At 46.5% G+C, this 22985-nt stretch overlaps 1 protein-coding gene across 1 annotated transcript in view; it reads right to left on the reverse strand.

Annotated features, from left to right (window-relative positions):
* The window catches only part of LOC106745484 (homeobox protein B-H2-like), a 35604-nt gene extending 13323 nt beyond the window's left edge, over nucleotides 1-22281 (reverse strand). The window contains exons 1-2 of the mRNA XM_014621122.1: nucleotides 21616-22281; nucleotides 5909-6131 (exon numbers count right to left, since the gene is read on the reverse strand). Coding sequence (XP_014476608.1) covers nucleotides 5909-6131; nucleotides 21616-22057 — 665 coding nt within the window. The 5' untranslated portion in view covers nucleotides 22058-22281. The remainder of the gene's footprint in view (nucleotides 1-5908; nucleotides 6132-21615) is intronic.
* Between the last annotated feature and the right edge of the window lie 704 nt (nucleotides 22282-22985).

A 22985-nucleotide genomic window follows, 5' to 3' on the forward strand; every position in this document is an offset into this window, starting at 1 on the left:
CTAATTTTCCCGGCTTTTTGCCGCTCTCGCGCTCTCCTCTCTCGCGGGCTCTCCCGTCTCCTCCGTTCTCCGCTCCGCTCCGCTCGCCTCGCGCGGCGATACGGTCGCGGCGCACGCGTGCCTCCGCGCCGTTCCTCGCCGTCGCTTTTCTCACTTTCGTCCCGATGAAGCGCGCGGCCGAATGTCAACATGGCGGAAATTAATTAGCGCGACCGGCCACGCCGAGCGCGTCGGGGCTTTTGCGGATTTTCGAGGTATCGCGCGAAACCGAGTACTCGGGGAACGAAACGTGCGTCACGCCTATTCCTGCGGCACCGTTACGTGATACTTTGTAATGCCCGATAGTGCACGCGGAAAAACGCATACTGTACTCAAGTAAATGTTACTTGTTTCAAGTGTTTCGTAAGTTTATATGCTCGCGAATATATTATAAGTTCAATCGTAAGCATCGAATTTCTTCCAAATATATTCCGCATCCTCGTAAGTTCGGTGTTTCAATTAAGAATATTATAAATTAAAGCAAACTTCGGTGTGATTACTCTAATTAAATTACCGGTAATTAACCGAAGTTAATTTTTCTTTCCCGCAAAGTTTCTAATATTCTTGGGAAGAGAATCGATTCTTTTTTACGCAGTGCGCGATAATGAGTTTTCTTGACATTTGTGATGAGTATATATGCCTTAAAATTATTTTGTACCAAAAAATATTCTTTCTTGAACATAACTATTATTCGAAAGGAGGAAACTGAATAATCGCCTTTTTTAGCGGTAAATTGATATTCTTCTCTGTGCGCTCGTCATAATATTTAGTGTTGATTAGCGGTCTATATGGCACTCGGTCGAGTCATCGGCTGGCCTTTCCTTGGCATAATTCAAAGATCTCAAGCGGAAATTGCTTATACTGCGGTTAAATATTACAATCTGCTTCCTTCTAGCATTTGTGCTGCATTCTCTCTCCATGCTCTTCGCTTCATTGCTAGCGACTATATTCGACTTAATCTTGATTAACCAGTTCTTTCCAAGTAAGACATTATAAACAGCTTTAATGTTGATGCCTCGCCTTTCGATCACTCTTAGCTAACTTTATCTTACTCCTTTGTATCTCTAACTATGTGGCGTTGCTCAATAAAGCTAGTATTATTATTATTATATGAGTCCTCTTATACACACAAGGTGTCCTAGATTAACACAGACAAAGCTCTTGAGGACGTGGAACAGATTGAGGTGAACAAAAAAGTCCCATACCGTTTTTGCGATATTCGTAATAGTTAATGAGGAATTAATTAATCTACGTGGGATAATGAGCGCACAGAAGGCAGTATGCCGGACTCTGTGTGAAAAAATGGCGAATTTTTTCAGATCCTCCTAGTAGATGAGCATGAACTAATTTCCGGAGTGATTCCTCATTAATTACGGCGAATATCGCATGACGGTATAGGATTTCTCAGTTCATTTCGGTATATTCTACGTCCTCGCGAGCTTCGTCTGTGTTGATTCGAGACACCCTGTATAAGCAGCTTGTCCAGCCCGTCACTCGAGTTCGCGTCGCCCGCGACTGTTAATAATATTCGTTCGCTCGATTGGCCGGGCCAAAAGTCCGTGATAAAAACACTTCGGGTCGCGAAGGAGCACGCTCCATTCCGCGTGCGCGCGCGAATGAAACATCGTTGTCCCGGGCACGCACACGTTTTCAATTCGACACGCACGAGCTAACGGGCAAACGTCGGCTTCGTTGTTTCTCGATCGGCGAGCGACAGCGAGCGTAACGCGAGCTAGAATAACGAGCTGTCTATAACAGTAATTCGCGCGCAGCGCAAAGTATTCTGTATCAAAAGCGACTCTTAATCACCGTAGTCCATTACGTCGATTCGACATAATGAGCGAGCAAACTGCCGACTGTAGAAATAAATAGCCGTAACGATTACACGCGCTCGCAGTTGCGATACGGCGAAAGGGGGAGGCCCACTCGCCGTCGTGATATGGGAAACGAGCAGCGTCTCTTTGAGAATAAAAAGACAAGAGAAGAAAAAAACGAGCCGTGGTCTCTCTCTTTCTCTCGCGGCGGCACGCAATTACGCTTGAAAAATTGAACGGCCACCGAAATGCAGGTAGTCTTTCACGATCGGAGCGCCGTAACGCTTGGCAGCCCCGCTGCCTGTCATTACGCCATTCGCTCCACCGGTAATTGACAGTCTAATGACACAGTCTAGAGTCCGGCGCTCGCCTCGCCTCGCGTCTCGCCTTTTCGTACATCGTACATCACGATCTACGAAGATCCTCATTAACGATTCACCTTCTTTGTGCGCGATCGGCCGCTTGTCTAAACTAAACGGCCGCCCGGAGAAGTCGCGAAGTCATGACTTGTGGGTGTTCCCTGCTAATCACCGTACCGTTCGGCACGGCGAGAGAAACAAGAGGGTATTGATAATTAGTGGAATTAATTTGGCCGGCTGACCGACCGGCCGGCGGATGCCGCCGCGAAAGTCGAATGTGCGCGAGAAATTTTATCCGGGCTCTCTCGTGGTGAGAGAGTATCCGTTCTCTTGAGTCGAATCAGTGAAAACGTCACTAATTGAATCAGTGGGACGGTGTTCTACTGATAATCAGTGAGTATTTTCGCCGGTGAAAGATTTACTATTTACAAATCACTGTTACGCGTCTCGTAGCGGAAATATATATGTACGTATCGTGCGCTCAATCATATGGCGTAGTTTGTACGGCAGCGAACTCAAGAGTTCGAGATTTCGAGTTCGCGTCTCATCAGGATTCAAGTGCGTCGATCAATTAAACATAATTAAACATATTTCAGGCAAAATCATTGAGAATTATTAAAAGTGGCATCAAAATAACGAAACAGAAGTAATAAGTAATATCTTATTTCATTGTTTCTGCAGTTAGATTTCTCCGATGGAATTGCCGCTAATAACAGGCTTTTGCAACGAAATTTTACTGATTCACAGTGCTATATTTATAACTATGATTACTAGTGACTCTTGACTGATTACACTTTAGAGAGCAAGACGTAGAGTGCGTAAGTAAACCGAGAGAGGCTGTGAAATTTCTAGAATTAGAAAAATAATCGGCAAAGTAGCGATTTCTTTGCGGCGTACCCTCGTTAGCGGGATATTCGAAGAAGAAGTTTCGAATCTCGTGGCGATATTTCTTGCTAATTTATCACCGTGCAAATAAAATAGCGAGGATAATCTCGTATCACTACGTTGTGTGAGAATCTCAAATGATACGAAGACGTCCAAAGCGGGAGAGTTAGAACTTTCTACGGCATTAGACTCAGACGGAGCGTGTCGAGGCGAATTCCTTGAACTGTTTGCGGTGTGTGTATGTGTGTCTTTAATTTTTCTCGGTAAACTTTTGGTACGGGATACATGGGCCGAGCGACGAGTTCGATGATTGGAAAGAGGTGCGCGGCGTGTAAAAATCACGGAACTGCAGGCGATCACTGGATGACTTTGTGAAATCGCGCTTACAAAGGACGCCGCGGAAGATTGTGAAACCGATTCTAACCGCCTAGTTTTACTTTCGTAAGCGAGCCGGTCGACGTATCTGAATCAAGTGGTGTGGCGAACTAACACAGCAGAAGTGCTCTAATTCGATTCGGGTTCGTTTCATGTAATCCCCCTTCTAATATCGATGTAATTTCTTCGATCTAATTTCGATATCTCCAGATGAATTCGAAAGAAGATTTAAAAAAAAAATCGAAGTTAAAATCTTCATTCGATTATATGAGACATCTCAAAACTGTCGGAGGACATCTTCATTCCGGCGCACTCTGGAGCTTAATTAGATTCGAGAACCTTTACGCGAATCGAGGTTATTATATCTTTCGAGCTATGAACAATCATAACTGACCAGTGATATTTCATAGATTCCGCGTGTTCAGAACCGTGTAACTACGCAAACGCACGTAACGATCCGTCATCTGTTATTTATTTCCGCGCTTCAGCTGATATCGGTTTTAACAACCCAGCTGATTTTATATTTCGCTGTCTGTAAGTACTACGTACGCTATAGCAATCAGCTGACACGATGATTACTGGTAATAAGCCTTAACTATTACGCACGGATTACCTGATCCTTTGATTTCATACCAAATTAGATGCTTGATGAATTACTCGTAGAGAAAATCGTTACATTTAATGTTCAGTTGAAGAATAAAGTTTATCTTCTTGCAACATGAGAAATCACTCTTGGAATTTTCGTGTCAAAATTTTCGAATCTAATTTAATTTGTAGGACTTCGCGACATCGAGGAATATCATCGTGCAATGATCTTTTAGAATTTCAATACTCGCGAAGTGTCGCATTGATTTCCAATGAGAAAAGTAACAATTAACATTAGTTAATTGCTATAGCAATTTTCAACGATCAGTATTATAATTTTGCTGTGCCTTATTAATGTACGCATGAAGCGTAACTAATTGTATCTGACGGATTGAATATATTAAAAATAACTACTAGCTAACAAATGTACACAGAGACAAATATTATTGTACTGTGAAGAATAGCAATTATTCAATTTATTTTTCCTCTTTTAAGTAACAATTATCTTGAACAAAAATTTTGTTCTTCTTGATAGTAGTATTAAAATATATTAATCACAAACATTAGAAAAGATTGTTATCATTTACTCAAAAGAATTTGTTCTCTTTTCAAGAATATTGTAAACTTTATCGAAGAAAATTCGGTTAATTTAAATATAAGTAAACTGAAGTTTCAGTTTTAGTGTTTTAATTTAATATTCTTGATTGAAATACGAAATTTACCAGGACTCAGAATATATTTTGAATAAATCTGATTCTCATGATGTACTTACGATATATTTGCGGATATATAAACTTACAAAAAACATTTAAAACAAATAATATTTATTTGAGTGTAATATGTATTTTTCTGTTTGTACGCGTTAGGAAAAATAAATGTATTTGTCATAACTTTGTTTATTCAAACTTGAGCTTAAAATTTGGAAAAATCCGTGAAAATCAACGTGTTGGCGTGTTAACAGCTCCGTTATCACAATTCAACTCGCAAAATATATTCACGCGTTGCGCCGATCTGTGTGCCGTTTTCTTCGGCTTATTAAAGTGTCGACGAAGACAATATTCTTAAGACCGAGTCTCAAAACCGGTAACGGAGGCGCATGACTCTCGAGATATTTACTCGGGTTTTGACCAACGATCCTCGCGTTTAACCACGTAAACAACGCCTTTGTTGCCCGCCGCGATTTCCATTTACGGATTCGACACGCGCCGGCACAAAGGAACGCGCCGCCATGCTTCCGAGACAGGGGATCGTGATGAGAGGCTTTCTATCCGATATTCACAATGTAACGCGAGCATCGAGAGGACGATCGATCGTTCATGGTCCCACCTTTGTCTCTTTAGAGTTTCAGACTTTTAACGGCTATTCAAGCTTTTTATATGCAGCCTCATCATGTAGTCAATCGTGCTGAAGGGGGGGGGGGTGAAGATACTTCTATATAGTAATTATCTTTCAATAAAAATCTCTTCAGAATTTTAATAAGAAACTCTGCGCCGAAAAATTCAAACGATATAAATTCGTGGAAACTTTCGTCGACTCTTTCGAGAGGAAAAATAAAGATTTCCCTTGACAAACATTATTTTACGTGTGCACAATCATATGCATACATTAATTTTCAGTGTTTAATTAGATAATGGGAAAATTACGAATATTACATTCGCATATTTCGTCTGTGACTGTGTTAATTCCGGGCTAAACCCGAACGAATTTTTAGACACACAAGAAGCTACCGTCGTAATCGCGATTGTTTACATCGGCCGGCCACCGGCGATCGCTAAATTTCATCATCGTTCGCATATGCCGCGTCGCGTCTCATTTAGAAATTAGTAACGCATCTTCCGCGGTTTCGCTCACCTTCTGTTTTGGTACCACGTTTTCACTTGCGTGTCCGTCAGCTGCAGTTTCGCCGCTAGTTCCATTCTGTCCTGAACGCTGAGGTACTTCTGCCGCTCGAAGCTCTTCTCGAGGGTCTGAAGCTGGTGATCCGTGAAAGCTGTGCGCGCTTTACGCTGCTTCTTACTTTGCGCGGAACCCAGGGAGCTCGAGGACGAGCTTTTAGGATCATCCTCTTTGCCACCTGAAATTGCAAAATTGCCCATTGAACGTCCCCTTCGCCTCTCCGTCTCTTTGCGCAAATCAGCGCGATAAAATTATAGTAAAAGGAAGAAAGGAACGAAGCGTATTTAGTCTTTTTATTCAGTTACTTGTATTACTTTGACAAGTCTACAAACGAATAACAAAAGTTCACACTCGCGTGACTCCATGTAAGTTCGCTCTTGACGAGACATCGAAATTTACTTTCTAAAGGATATACAACATTAGGAGAAGGGTTGCAAAAATTATAACAATGATTTGGAGACGCCCCATACATACACAAGTTTCGCGCAGCGTCCGTATATATAACGCGATGCTGGTGCGATCACCTTGCCAAAAAGATCACTATAAAGTGTCGCCGGTCTATCATCAGGCCCGTAGACTGCGAAGTACCGAGGGCGGCTTTTGTTTTCGCGGAGGGTGGAATCGATGCCGCGCGCGTGGGTTATACGTGGTGGTCGTTTTTGCCGTTGCCTGCATGGCGATTGCAGCCGCCTCTCTATCGGCGAAAGAGAAAGAGAGAGAGAGGGAGGGAGATAGAGATCCTTTTGTTCTCAGTTCGACTCTCTGCGCGCAGCTGAGAGCCGATTGGCTGGTACCGCGGATTGGACCACGCAGCCGCGTCGAGACGCCGCAAATTATCCCCCCGGTACGTCGCCGTATCCGGGGAGAGATAGGGAAAGAGAGGGTGGGATTCCCCGAGGAAACCGATTACACCCGATACAAGTCACGCTCACACGCGGCACACAATCGCGCCGCCCGTGTCCATTTTATCTGCCGCGAACCTCGTCACACCGTCGTCCTTGTTCTGCTCTTTCCTTCTCCCCTCTTCCTCTCTCTCCCTCTTTCTCGAAAAGACGGCAATGCCAGTCGATGACGGGCAGATGATATTCTATTTTACGCTTCATTTTGACAAAGCGTAAAATTGCGAGCGATTATCGGAGAGGAAAAGGTGGACGGTGCCGGTAACGCGGCGTGAAGAGCAGGAGGCACGACACTTGGACGCTGTCCAAAATTTCGGAGGTTCGATCGAAGCGTCGAACGAGCGCATATTCGCTGTGACACGACAAAATAACCGTATGAGTGTGTGTGCGTGTGTGTGTGTGTGTGTACGTGTGAACATGAATCACGCGGATTTTCGTCTGACGCGTACGTTATACCGACGTTACATCGACTGTCCTCGAAGAGCCGCAATTTCCACATCGCGACGCGGACATTTAGAGTAGATTTTTTTTTCGAGATACGTTAGGGAACCCTTCGTTATGTTATACAGACCGTCCGACCCTCCTCGAATTAACTCGCAGCGGGGAGGGTGTGTCTTGCCGCGAGTAAATCGAGCAGCCTCTCTCTCTCTTCCTCTCGAGAAGTCCCGATCAGAAAACCATCGAGACCTAACCCCCGGAGGGAATAGAAGCCCGGCAGAGGCTCCTGAAAGTATCTAAAGGCCCGTTGTCGCGAACTCATCGATTGGAACGGTCGTGGATGGCGCGGGAGAGAAGCATCCTGTAGGAGTAGGTGGAAGAAGCGGGGTGGGATGATGCAGCCAGGAATAACACAGAGCACCGGAAGGGTGGCGGCGAAAACGGGGGAGAGAAACAGCGAGAGACAGAGACGGAGAGAGAGAGGGAGAGAGAGAGAAAGAGGTCGGGGAGATAGAAAGCTAGTGGATTGAGTTAACCCGGACGAAAGCGCGGCTCTTAGCCCCCGTTTGATCGGCCAGATTCGCTCGAACGGCTGCAGAAGCTGCCGCGCCATGTTGGCTAACGTAGCGCGCCCGATCTATCCCCTCAGGATACGCGCTCTCGGAGCAAGGACTCGCGCGTCCTGGCTGCATCTGCACCGTTCGCTCGACTCGGCTCGAACTCGACTCCCGAGACTCGTCCGCGAAATAGAGAAAAGGGGTGGCCGCGAGAGAGACGTGAAGGGTGGCGCCCAGGGGGATGGAAACGGAGGTTGGAAAACTAAATTTACTATGTGATACACTTAGAGCCCGAGTCCCAACCGACGTCGGAGTTCTCCTTTTGAGACACTTCCAAGACGTTAGGCGGAACTTTTCCACCCCCGACTGCCCGCCCACCCTCCGGCCCTTCTTCTCTCTCTCTCCCTCTCTCTCTTTCTCTCTTCTGTTTCTTCTCTCTTCTCTGTTTCTCTCTCTCTTTCCCTCTGCGTGGTAACTCGAGAACCATCGCGCAACATCCATCCCTCTTTCTCCCGGCGGGTGGATTCGTTTTTCCTGGCCGCGCGCGCCGTTCGTCTGCGAGGCACGTAGACCCTGGGCTCGGGGCTTATCTGTGTTCGTCTCGTCTTTACGAGCGTGTTCATGCGCCACTCTTTACCCCGCGTTTTCGCTTTGATGCGAAACGCCGACGCCCGCCGATCGGCTTTGCGCAAAGTGGTTTCCAACCTGCCGTCCGTCCGCGATCGTGCGCTTCATGCACCTCTCGATCTCTTCCGTGTGTATCGCGCACGGACGTACGGGTAAAATTGAAACTCGGACATCGAGACGTGACGCGTCGGCGTCGGCCGATCGCCGATTAAACGCGACGATCGCGCTTGGTATTTTCCGCAAAGAGGGAAAATGGCAGAACTTCCTCCACGGATCATTCTTCTAATCGAGTCATACGCCTTCTATGCAGCGTTGTTTTTCCGCAGTCTAATAATTTCCATCGCAAGAGATCGATATTTTTTTCTCGCCCGCAACAATAATTCAGCGTCGCAAATTCCGCGCGTTATTCATTACGCCGTGAAGCCATCTAATTACGGATATTTGCGATATTGCGATATTCCATCGATATAATTATGCAGCAACGTATATTACACATCGAGGCGGGCTCGTCAGATAAATTTTCTTCGCGGATATGAAGTACGCATCATCGCTCACGACGACGCGTATCGTGCAAGACAATCGCTCGAAATGCGCGCTCTTAACGAAATTGAATGAAATTTGAAAACGTTAAAACGCATCAGTTCCGCGTGAGGCGGCGATTTGAGAATTCGTTTGATGGATCTCTCTCTCTCTCTCTCTTTCTTTCTCTTTCTCTCGCGTAGAATTTCGGTGAAGTTCCCGAGATACTCTCAATATGTTACCGAAAACTTCGCCTAGACGCTGAAGTAACTCTAGCGTTTACTCTTTCGGTAGGACAGTCACCTTTTATCTTCCCACCTTTTACCGTGACATCTAGTCGCAGGGTTCTATGTAATTTTGTGTTTGGTTAAAAAATGTTTATGATGATTTCTTGTTATCGTTATCTTCGGTCCAGAGAATAAGACGAAAGTAGAATCCCAGAAGTAATATAGAGAAACGGCATTTTAGGCAGGATCGGTTTGATTGTCTAAGTCACATGATCTGGCCGTCATGTTTTCTTGGAATTATACTATTTTCGTTATAATTTTTGTATATCATGAATCAAAAATATCTCTTTTTAATATGCCAAATTATAACGAGCAGCTACAAAGTATGGTGAGTATTCTTACTATTATATAATTATTGAGATTATCTTCCCATCTGCAAGCTAACCTTCCTCATCTTTTTCTCATTTTCTTACTAATGTTGCTAACTCAAAATATTAAAATCCATCATATCCCTCTTTGAAATAAGCCAGAAATAAGCCAAAAATAATAAATATATACGCCGAAAGTAATAAATAAATACGCAAAAATAATATAAAGTAAATGCATGAATTTGAACAAAACGTCGCATATCGTGCCGTTTTTCCATAAAAATAATTTTAAAAGAAGTTAGCTTCGAAACAATCGGTTTTTAATCTCACGCGCATTTTCAGGCGAAATCGCAAGGAGTTCGGATTTTCGACGCGACGGATGAGCGACTGTCGATGTATTCGCGATGACGTACCCAGATTATTTCCATACTCCATGCCGAAAAGCGAACACTCCCGTCGGGATTAATAATGTTTCCGACTTTCAAGTAAAGCAAGAACCAGTTTTCCAAATACGCGCTTTTTACCACGGCATTGTTCCCGCGAGACGCGCGGCAGAAGCTCCGTGTAAATTAACGCCAACGCTCGCCCGAGTGTATTCGCTTTCCATAAGTCACGACGGTAAACGTTATTTCCACTGTCAGCCGGCGAAATATATTTTGCCAGAGGTCCTCGGAAACATGGCGCCCGTAACGGATGCGGCGCGTATACGCGCCAGTGAAAATCATGACGTGTTCCCAAGTCGTATTACGCGAAAGAGAAAGAGCAAGGGAGAAGGAGAGAGAAAAAGGGAGGAAATGAGGGTGGGGGAGGGAGGGGGGGGACTTGCGTGCTACGAGCATTGCCGCGGCACAATGTATGGCGCATAAAAGTGAGATTAACAGGATGTTTATCGAGCAATTATGCGCCGCTGCAATTAGTGCCAGCATGTTGCCGTCGTCGTCCACGTCGCGGTCAAATCGTTCACATCGTCATTCCGGTGGTCTCTCCGTGCGTTGCGATTGCGATTCGCGAGGGGGAAACGCATGCGCTTCGATCAATTAAATCGGGATAGCGAAACGAAACGGGATCTCGGAGACGTATCGTGAACGAGATCCTCTTTACCCGTTTGTTTCTTATCTTGTAATTTTAAACTCGAGTCACGCATAAATATTCGGCCGTTTTATCTCGATAAGTTGTTAAGCCTTTTATGTCTACCGTGCCCGCCGACTTGAATCGAACGCTGCCTTACGTTCCTGCGCTTTATACCGGGCGAATATTCGAGCGATTGTCAATGCGAGTTATGTTCGCGCGAATTAACAGATGTAGATACGTGAGGGAATTATATCGCGGACATGAAGCGTGTAAGTGCCGTGGCCGGTGAATTCCCAAGCAATCGAGCTCTTCGACATCGTTACTGGGCCAAGGACTTAACATGGAACTCGCGGGCCCCGCGATGGACATGCGAGATGCCAAGTACGCAACGTCGACAGTTGCAACCGACAGAGTCAGCCGGACGAATCGTAAAAATGGGAATAATAAAGCTTTCGCGAAGCGTTGTCTCACATTTTACGATCTTGGTGGATGAGAGCAGAGAGGTAAGCTCGCTGGGACCGAGGGAGGAAGCGGGAAAGAGAAGGAGAAAGAAAACGGAGACGGGAAAGCCGGAGTTCCCATTGTGCTGCGTAGCTGTGATTTTATTTGCGTATCGCTTTATTTCGCGCTGGATGTTAAAAAGTGCGCGTGTGTCTTCATGTACAACTGGGTATACTTCGTTATTGAGACACAAGAAGCGTGACAATCGATAATCGCGAGCGATTACTCGGGATAAGAGAGATAATAAGTGGTTTTTCGTTTCCTTACCATGAAGAAGTGAACTGAAATGTTCGCGAAACGTCGAAAACAATTCCATGCGGCGCTAACTCGAAGGCGTAATTAAGGCCGCTGGCTCTTCGCTGCATTTGTCTCGTTTGGTGACGTCGGAAGCGAGGAAACACATGCCTAGAATTCTTACGGTATACGTTCAAATAAAAAGATATTTCAATAGACAACCGTAAAATTAACATGACATGCAACCTACCTTTTTTTTTTAACTTATCTTTTCTCGCGATTTTGTCACGTTAATTTTACAGCTATTTATTGATTGTTAGAGCAAAAGGAAGATGTGCGGAGTATTTTGCAAGTGTATATTGAATCGACTCACAAATGTCATTTTGTGAGTATATCTTTTCTTTTACGTTCTTTGAACGTACACAGTAAAAAATTCTGTGTTCATTTAACATTATATTCGTGTGCTTTTTAATACATTCCCCATGTTAAAGTAACACAAAATTTTAGTTTAGGGCCGTTTTTAACGCAAAATCTTTTACCGCGTATACCGCAAGAACTCTTGGCATGGATTTTCTCGCTTCTGACATAAAACAAGATGAGTATACAGGAACCTTGCATAAATAAGCAGCACATAATAAGCAGTTTTAAGACAGATCAGCATATGGGAACGAACGTAAATATTCCCGACGGATTCTTCATTATCGTGGTAACGAATAGCTCTCTTTGGAATGATTTTTACTATTTTCACACAATTTTATTTCGACCAAACAATAGCGGATACATCCATATCGCTCGTGTGCCTGAGCTTCACACACGAGATAGCAACGAAGGTGAAACCCCGAGAGTTCTTTTTTCACGTGAAAGCGCGTAGGGACGCTGCCGCGGAATTTTGCTCACAAATTCGAGTCACACCTCTTCGCTTGGCCCCGTGTCGCACAGTGTGCTCTCTTACCATCGCCACCTACAAACCCTCCTCGTATCGTGTACAAAAGGCGGTGGCCCTCGACGGGGCAGAATCTGACCCCTCTTCTGTATTGTGTTACCGCGTCGCCACCTTTGGGGGAGAAAACACTGGGGATAATGTTATGGGGGCAACGTTTTATTGCCTGCCCACTCTATTTGCAGCGATCCCACGGGGGACAAAATGCCGTCGAGAATTTCATAAACAAACAGCAGGGTTGTGGCAAATTACTGTCCCATACGTCGCGCCGCTGACTTCTCTCATCGCTTTCCTCGAAATCGCGTATTCTTGATGTCCGTCAACACGTGCTGATTGTTCTTTCCTTTCCTCGACGCGCTGTGCGCGGGACGAAAAAAGCCACACGGAAATGAAGGCGCTGTGGTGTTAAGAGAATTGATCGACGGCGCCATAATTGGAGCAAATCTTCTTGATTCAATAGTAATATTATTGAAACTAATACTTGAATTATTAAAACATTCTGTGATGCAATTAGTTTCAATAACTCCTGTTCAATCAAGAAGATTTATTCAAATTATAGCGCTCTCATACATACACACACACACACTCATTCTCTCATTCTCACTCTTTTTATTTCTCTATCGAGCAAATCTATAGATAGGAGCGAGACGGAGTCGCAGGTTAAAACTTTATATAGAAATAACTACGCAACTGCAGACTTTGGTTCGTATGTATAAAAAAGAGAGAGAGAAGCTAGTCAACATGCTAACTTGACGAACAATAGCACGCACTACACATATCACAAGTTCGAACGAGTTTACGAAAACCAATAAATCTGATGTAATTTTATGAATTGTTTGATGCCGTGTCAGATAACTTCTGTTTGTGGTACGATACTGAAAGAGATAAATAAATCACACATATGTTATATTTCACGGTAGATTAGTCTTTTGTGTCAATTAAATTCCGTTATTCTACAAAACATGTGTAATTTCGCATCTACCAGTTGAGGCAAGATGGGAATGTTCCCATATTATTTTAATCATTCTCATTACTGCTAAATATTACTGCTATTTTTACATAACTTCGTGTCGCTTTGCTGATGTTATTTAGTACGTGTATTGCGCAGGCCTGTACTTATAATCTGTGGAAGATAGAATGGCTCATCAAATTGGTTAGTATCGGACACGCGAATCTGGTGCAGGATTTGATATAAAAGAAAAGGAAATAACAAGATTCATTTGTGATTTATATTTCAATAATGAGAGAATCATCTTGCCTTCTACTATTACATCTTATCCTCAACGCTTTCCCATCTTACCCCAAGTTGTGGGATAAAACGAAGTCAAAAAGTTTTTTTTTAAATAATGTTTTCTTTTTATTTTTTTATTTCTCTTGGTTTCAATTTGGTTACATAATGTCAGAGTTTAATTAACATTAATTATAAAAAAAGTCCCAATGAATATCACAACTAAGATTGTTTCGTTTCTATTAAGCCTTTCTCTTAGCGGCCCCGTCTTTTCCTGAGTTTCCCCATTACAGCGTTTTTCTTCCGCGTAGTCGAGATGTTATTTTCACATCATTGAATGAAATACGGAAATGCGTATAAGGAAAACGTGTGAGATGTGTATATATGTAATAATTGGGGATGAATATTATATAATATCTACGTAGCAAATATGAAAATGTGGAAGCTTCATTACGTCGCGCGTGAATACATGAAATAGTTACCCGTTGCAGCAAGATCCGCGGTGTATTGCGCGATCGTAACAGCTCGCTCAATAGTTATCGCTTTATAATCTGCTTAAGTATCTCGTGGCGGAGTAAGGACCGCGAGGTGTCGTGTGTCGATTTGTACGGTGATCTGTCGCCACGCGGAAACATTATAGGGAAAAACGCAATCGAGTGTTACCGGCGGATCGTATTATACGAGCCTAAGGTTTCTGCGCGGTGCATAACACCCGTGTTCGTTTCTCGAATTTCGTTCCGAGCGCATTCCACGGTAGACGGCGAATAGAAATGCGTCGACTGCATCGAGCCGCGAACCGTCCGCTGAATAATTAAGAGAACGACGCGAACTCTCGGGAAAATTTATCCGTCGGCTTGCAGTCTCAACGATTAAAATCACAGCCAATTGAGAATATCCGTATTCGTGTCCACGAAAGTCACGCAGCCCTTGTATTTATATTAAAACATCAAGCATTCGTCGAAGTGTAAGTTTCATTATTAGCCTGCGAATTATTTCTACGAAACATTTCTTGTCACACATTTTTTTTTTTTTCAATTAGAAAGGTGGCTGTTAGTCGTTATTAGTGCCGGTTAGAAGATCAGTTTCTCGGATGTTTATGGGAGTCGTTAGAAATTTGATCAACTTCATTCTCGAGCCGGCGCGAAAGCCGCGTGCGAAAAAGTGCTCGAATCGCAAGAAAGGCAAACCCGTGCTCGAAAGTTTCAGATCCACCGCGGTACGCATTAGTAATAATTACCCCGTTATTCTGAGCGAGCGGCTCGAGTCCGCTCACGCGCACATTATACGACCGGACTTGTGCTAAAGACTTCCTCGCGTACGCCGCCGACAGGTGTTTACCGTCGTTGTCGGGATTCGCGCGGTTGGTTTCCAGCGTACGCTTAACAAGATTCTCAAATCCTCTTAAGCGCCCGGTATCGGCGTTGACAGACTTGGCCTCGCTTTGCGACTCGTTCTCGAAATCGATACGTCGTACCAACTGCGCTACCGAAATCACGCGATCTTAAATCGCCGCAAGTACATGTGATTCGTGTGTTCATTTAATAATTAGACGCGAGAAACGCGAGGATAGAGGGGATCATCGATGGCGGGGAGGGCTCGAGATTTGAATCGGGAGGTTTTAAACGATCTCGAGTAGCTTCGAGAGGAGGAGGAGGTGGTGAGGGAGGGGGGGGNGCCGAGATACCGCGAAATTCGCGATTAGACGATGCGCCTCTGCGCATTGTTTCCTACGTAAACGTTTGCCTCCGACGGAATAATTAATCACCCGCGCGTAATCTAAGATCACCCGCTTTGTAAACACGATACCCTTCCTACCGTGCCCGTAAGCTAATCGCGCGATCATTCGCCGCGATTAGATCCATCGCGATATTACGCGCGGCGTCAAATCACGATGACGATTGCTAAACCTTCGATACACCCGAGCACATTGAAATTCAGCATTGAACATTGTTTAATACCCGGTGTATCGCAACCGGGATGATTACATCCTCCGCGCGGCGTGAAAGAATTTCATTATTTCGCAGAGGAACGCGCGCGTATTTACTTCACTTTTCTCGGATAAGATTACGCTCCATTAGAGCTCGCCGTCCGTACACGGAGAAAATATTCCGGTAAATATTACCATGAAATTTTGTAATGCCAGTCCATACCGGAATTATGATTGAAATAATGGCTGCGTTCCAATATTTACCGCCAGTACCGACAATCTATAGTATATATATGAATTACAGATTTTCAGCGCTGACGATAAATTTTGGAACACATGATGTGTGTTATAATCTTTAGTGATGCGTATCATGCGTACACATCACTAAAGATTACAACACGCATCATAATTTCAGTCATAATTCCAATATGATCCAGCTTTACAAAATTTTGCAGTAATTTTTATTACAATATTTTTCTCGTGTACAGCTACTTTTTTCCCGATATTAGCATTACGAGATGCCGCTGCCGAAATCCATTGATATGTTTTCTACGTTTTCTAAGTTTTCAGTATTGTTATCGTTAAGGATGTCTTAGTAATGATAATACTGGATGTATAATTGATATTTTTCTTTCAATACTTTCAATATCGAGTATTTTTACATCGATATTTTCATTCGACACTCATACCTATATCAGTATTTTTGTTTCGATATCCTTTCGATATTTTAATTTTCGCTCAGACTATTTTCGAGGTATCTTGTATTTTCGCTCCGTGAAACTTATTGTAATATGCAACTTACGTTTTTAAAACTGTCTTTTCTCATGATTTCTGTTACGTTAACTTGACGGTTATTTATCGATTGCTGCGGTAAAAGGAAAGTGTCCGGGCATTTTCGCAAGAGCGCGGAATCGATCACGGGTATCATTTTGTGCGTATATTGTTTCATTTCCACGTATACCGCAATAACTTCAGCGTGCGATTTCTCACTTCTGATGTCATCAAACAACAGAACAGCGAGAACACAGGAGCCTTGACACACCCTTTTTAAGATTTTTAGATCACAAATCGTAGAAAATCTGGTACAGGAAGTAAAAGTATCTTTACACCGTAATAAGATGATTATGCGTATAGATGTACGAAACTCTTAAAAGTAGCTTGCAAAACAAATATTTTTTTCTGATTTTTACCTCTAATTTTCAGTTCTTTAAATTTCGATATCAGCTTGAGTAATAATATCAATACTTTCATGATATCACAACATCCCTAGTTACCGTTGCCTTCTTGATATTCAGATAATCGTTCTTTCATCACAAGCCACTTAAAGTGTTTTACTACGCTGAGATATTCTTACAGAGCAAGTCACAGCGGCATTCCAGTTATCGGCATGGCTTCTACCGCGTACCGTTGAACCCCCCCCCCCCCCCCCNTCTCTTTCTCTCTTTCTCGGTTCGATATTCAGATCATGGATTAATCTCGCGCAGATTGTGTCGTCAAAAGGCCGACAGCCGGCACCGACTTGTCGGGTTTTGCGCTCGCAAAAAGGCGCCTCGGGACTCGAAATTGCTTTCGTCTCGCGAAAGTCCGTCCCTCTCGGCATAGAGCCGCTAATCCGCGCCGGGTTCTAAACGGTTGCCAATCATTTCCGGTTCTCGGATTAGTCGCGCGTCGAAAAGCCGGCGGGCTCGTTCCGTAAGGGCGTGAAACGGCCCTCTGGCAGGGCCTTCCGGGCCGACATATAGATGACAACAATGCGATCCTGGGCGACGAATGTTGGCTTCGTAAGCGGATTACAAACGGCTCGCACACGCGCCCGAGAAATGATATTCCGCTGCGCGGAGAAAGATCGCTCTTTTTTTTTTTCGCGCCTTTCTCAGCCGGCGAGAACGGAGTGCATTGATCCGACGTTAAGATCGCGTTAAAAGAAACGGGTGGCGCGGAGCTAGGAGAGTTGTAAATATCTGTTACGTCTCTCACGCGTAATTTGGCGCTCTACGCTCTACGTGACGTAACGCGATCGCGTTTACACCTGGTTTACACCTAGTTTTTGACGCGCGTTCCAATCGCAAACCGCGCGAATCGTCCTCAATTCCAGGCATCTGGGCCTTTCCAGCGAGGAAAGAACGGAGATCTCGCTCCGCTCCCGCAATTTCCGCGACTTTACTTTCCCATTCGTTTCCCTAATCGCCGATCAAACGGCTCGTGAGCGGCACCGACGAGTATCGCGCTGACAAACTGCATGGCGCGCGCGCGAGGCGATAACGCTTCGCGTCGACAAATCGGTTATGCATTAATCCACGATTAAAAAGGACGATCCACGGCGGAAAACATGCGATCCGCCGGCGGCGAAACAGCAATTTCACCGTGACACTGTAAGATACCGCGGGACGATAAATCCAGATTAAATTACACGCGCGGAATGTCCTTGCCCGGGCTGTGTTCCGCTCCTGCGATTAGAACGGCGGCGTCGCGATTTTAAATTGCCCTTCGTTAATGATTCCCCCCGCTCATCAGCATGACGCGCGGCGCGCGTGTAATTGTCGCGTAAGGATACGCTCGGGACGATAATTAGGGGCTCGCGATCCTAGCGAGAAGTAAACAGCTAACGAGCGATCGGCTCGAGCGGAGCTGCGGTGGCGCTGCGGCGCATGATCGATGCGTAAATCCGCCGGCAATTACGTCTGGCTGTTAGTCCGACGTTAATAATTTTCTAATCAACGCCGCGTGAAAGATCGATCGTATTTGTACCGTGACGAGCCGCGGCGTCGGCCGCTGCGCGATGGCGGAATGTAATAATCGAGACGGGAAATTGGAATGGACGGGACGGACGGACAAACGCGCGCGCGCGCGCGCGCGGGGCTTTAACGGGGCCGGCCGTAAAAAATCGCCTGGGCCAATCTACGTGAAAGCGTGCGGCACGGCAATTACATCGGCGTTACTCCTCCTAATTGTCCTTCATTAATAATTCGCGCGACGTGGCGCGCGGAATGGCGTACCACGGAAGGTGGATACCATTTACGCATTGGCGATTACGGTCGCGCGCGATGATGACCGACCGCGTCTCCTTCTCTCTCTCTCTCTCTATTTCATTCTCGTCCACGACAACACCGACGAATGCCGGTGTTATTAGCTTAAAGAAACACCTCGCGTTTTAACAGCGCTCTCTTGTGTCCCGTGTTGTCGCGGAAACGCCGCGAGTTTTTTCACAGGGTCTTTACGACGGTTCGATACGAGGGCTGGGGCTTCGCTCGCGGTGCAAGAAGCTGCCTCGACTGCTCGGCGGTTAATAAGTATAGGTAATTTCAGAGGAATGTTTCTATGTATTCGCGTGCACACGCTCGCTCGAGCTCGCGAGAGTGTTTGCGCGGACGGAGATTCGTTATTACACCGCGATAAATTCACCACGTAGATCCGGTCCGAATGTAGGTCCAATAAAAAGTTGAGACGGGCTCGCGCGCGATCGTGCCGCATGATTCCGTGGCCCCGCCGGCACGATCGGCACATATCCCTTATCGCGGGGCGACTTTTCCCTATTCCCCCCCCCCCCGTGTCACCGTTAGCGCGGCAAGGACGACGTTTATCGATCACCATGACGTGACTCTCGAGATTTCCAAACGTCGCGCCGGGGCTGGTCATTGGTCTTGTCCGTGAAACACTTAAGAGGGGGAGTTATAAATAGCGGGCGCAAGGTGCGAGCCGTCGGCGAGTCAATGTCGTGGAAAAATTGGCGCCTTAACAGCCCGCCGCTGTTTTCACAAGGAGCGCCGGATTTAGTGGCGCGGAAGCGGTATTAGCGTTCCGACCGGCTAACCGGACCCGTCCGTCGTCGCTTCTAATCACGTCGCCCGTGTAATTGCCGGTAATGCGCTTCTTTGAGGGAATAAGCCGATTACGGAACTAACACGGCGGTCTTAGCGGTTTTAGCGACGGTCGGGCGGCCGATCGTCTCCTCGTCGCGCGTGTAAAAGGGAGGAAAGTAAAAAGGAGCGAGGGAAAAGGAGGACGACCGGTCCCCGGCAGAAGAAGCTGTGAATTAACGGAAATTGTGCCGATACGCTCAGGCCGCCTTAATAGCACACCTTCGCCGAGCTTCGAGAGAAAACGTGCGCGCGTCCGTGTGATTTGTAACGACGCGACGGTTTATTAGCGTGCGTCCAGCGAAAACTGCGCCGCGACACTTTTCGTACGTGCAACGTGTGTTTTCGCGCGACGCGTGTTCGCCGCTCGGAGGAAAAGGCCGACTTTCTATTTTTGTATCTGCGCGAACGGCGCTCCACCCGCTAGTCGGGGATCAGAAGCCCGCGAACTTTGGTGATCATTAGCGTGCGTGAGTCGCGAGTGTCGGGGGCACTTTCCGAACATTCCAGCTCCCATTTCGCGCAACACGCGTGTTCTTACGAAATTCGACGTCGCGCGATCAAAGGAGTTACGACAACTTAGCGGCCGCCGGGGTTAAACTGTCCGGAGAGGACAGCGGCACAGGTAGAAAAGATGAATGAAACAAATGAGGGTAACATAATTAAAGCTCTCGAATGCCGAGCTCCAATTTCGGACCATTAGAATCCCTAAACGTTGTCGGTCCAACGGACTCGACAGGCAGAGAAAAAGAGAGAGAGACCTTTATCTTCGCGAAGATATATCTGATTCCCGAAGGAGGCGCGCAAGCAGCGACGGTCGACGTGATCTCACCGATTGGAACATCCGGTCGGGAGGAGCAGAAAGAGAGGGAAAGAAAGAGAACATGTCCCGTAGGTGTCCTTGACACCTTCGTGAAAGTCCACGCGAGTGCGGTTAGGCGAATCGACGAAATCGCGAGGTCCGAATTCGCGCGCTTCCTCCTCGATCTCTCGCAAAAGACGCTCTCGCATTAATCCTTCTGCTGCGTACGACGGATATATCCGTCGCTGAAAAATAGCCTCTGAATCGCGTACTCTGTCTACATACGTCGTGGAAAATTGCGGACCTGCTATACCGGAACTGTCGATCTCGACTACTCAGGTACCCGAGTCTTTCAGTAACTGAATATAATTTCGGTTAATTTCGGACGTTATTATTATTTGTAATCCTTAGGGAAATTAGTAATTCGTAACGCTTGAAATTGGCCGTACGCTCAGTTACTGAAATAATCGAGTGGTCGAAATTGACAGCATTAATATTAAGTCTATAAATGAATTTCGACGCCTTTGGCTTGATTCCCTTCCATAATGAGCGTTTTAACCCTAAACACTTTTCCGCTCAATTGTGATTTTAAAGAGCCGCTATCTGTGTTTACAAAATACTACATAACGTCGCGGAACAATCGATAGTAACTTCAGAAGATAGTAGCGAACTATGTTGCTGCCGATCAAGTGTGTATTTGGCATTTGTTTTACATTTCAACTGCAAGAAATATTGCCGGAGCCACAAAAGTGATTTGTTCGGCTCTTGGCGAAGGTGCAATGAGTCGTGCAACTTGTACCAGCGATCGCGGGAAGATTTCGAGAAGACCCGCTCCACGGCAATGCTCGATCTCACATAGCGAAAGGAAAGATGCTTTTTAATACGGGCTGGAAAGTTGTACCGCGCCCGGCTTATTCTTCAGACTTGGCCCTCTTTAGATTTCTACGGCACGCATTCTCAAACAATAGAAGACGTTCGAAAACCTATCGACGACTTTACTGATTTCAAAATCGGCAAGTTTCAATGGCGCGATGGCATCCGACAGCTGCCCGATAGATAGCGTAATTATTACAATCACGGGGATTGTTTCGATAATTAAAATTGTACATCTTCTATTGATAAATAAATCCTGACGTTTGGTAACAAAGGCTACGAATTAATGTACACGCGCCTGATACATATACGTATCTCGTTTGAATCTTTTGGTTAGAATTTTCTCGATTACGTTATTCCTCCTCAGTGCCGCACAATTGAATACCGCGCGGCACACAGTGAGCGCTCTTTAAATACCTCGCGCAACGACGTAGATTACACTTCCGAGAGAGGAATAGGAGAGAGTGAGAGCAAGCGGCCCTTGTGAAAGATAGGAAAGACTCTCGATAAAATCGGATCGTTAGTGTCCTCGCCGCGTCGCCGTGGCGCGGAGGAACGAGCGGTGTCGAAAGCGTGCAACGGAGTAACATTTACCATTGGAAGTAACGGAAGCGCCGTCGTGGTGGCTGGCGTCGCTGTCCTCGTCCAGATTGCTGTTGCTCAAGGACGTTCTGGACTGATGCCTGACACTGAGGTCTCGCGGCGTCGAGGGTGGACTTCCGGGTGGTTCCTGGCTGGGCAGCCCGGTCTGGTGCATCTTGCTGGACGCGCCGCCCAGGATGTCGGTGATCATAAACCTCGATCGCTGCGGCATCGTCGTCGAGGCGTCGCCCCTCTCCAGGCCGTTGTTATTATTTAGATTGTTGTTCCGCGAGTCCAGACCGTTGGAGAGGCGCTCGACGCCGTTCCGGTCGACGATGTTCTCCAGCCGGTGCGCCTCCAGGCCGGACATCCTGCTGAGGTTCAGTCCGTTATTGGCCACGGCGACGCCACTGAGAGCGGCCACGTGGTGGTTCTGCTGATGATGGACCGTCATCACGGTAGACGCAGGTGGTTCCTTCGGGCTACGGGCACCTGCAGGTGCCTCTGTCGCCACCCCAGGACTCGCCCGGTACCTGGGAGACAGAATCTTGCCGACGGTGACGACGTAGCCTGCGCCAGGAATTCGCGCCCTCTCTCTCACTGTGTCAACTTCACTTCACTGTATTCCCGGTAGACCTCGGCCCTTGGACTCACTCCTGCCCCCGTGCGACGAGCGCGTTACCCGACATTCTCGAGGCTGGCTCTCGAATCCGTGGATCGAGTCTGGATTTCGCCGACGGTCGATCGCGCCGAGGACACGAACGCACTCGTCTCCGACGTCTCCGAAGTCAAGTCAGAGGAACCTTCGCTTCGGGGACTCGGTGATGATTCATCTCGCTCGAGTATCAGGCCCGTCCGAGCGTGGCCAGAGTCCGAGAAGAATTCGGACGAGCGAAATCTGGAGTAAATGGCGCGCGAGACAGATATTCACGGGATGCACCTTGCACTTCCTCCCGTTCACTCGGTCGCTCCACCTCCGCCACCTCCACCTTCTTCCCAGGCGCAATTAAGGGGCCGCTCGGCTCGGCTCCTTGGTTAATTGCTAATTGGCCACTTAACATAATTGCCGCGCATAAGAGCGAAGCCGCCGGCCATTTCCGCTTTCCTTTTTCTCCTTTTCCTCGCTCGCGCGTTCAATTATTAATTATTTTTATATAAGACCCCGCGGCGCTCGTGCGCGCGCGCGCGCGTTCCTCTCACTTTTGCGCGAGTACGAGACGGTGGGACGAGATGATGCGTGCCTTCTTCGCGAATGGGAACAAGTTCGAGGCTCCCTACCGTTCGCCGACCGGTCGTTTAACCGCGCGAAACCGATGTGAGACGCGCGGCGGCCTCCTCGGGAGGAATTCCTCGATGTCGGCGCGCCTCCGCAGCTTGCGACT

Source organism: Dinoponera quadriceps, unplaced genomic scaffold, assembly GCF_001313825.1.
Source record: "Dinoponera quadriceps isolate SergipeBrazil2010 unplaced genomic scaffold, ASM131382v1 scaffold1769, whole genome shotgun sequence".
Lineage (NCBI taxonomy): Eukaryota > Metazoa > Arthropoda > Insecta > Hymenoptera > Formicidae > Dinoponera > Dinoponera quadriceps.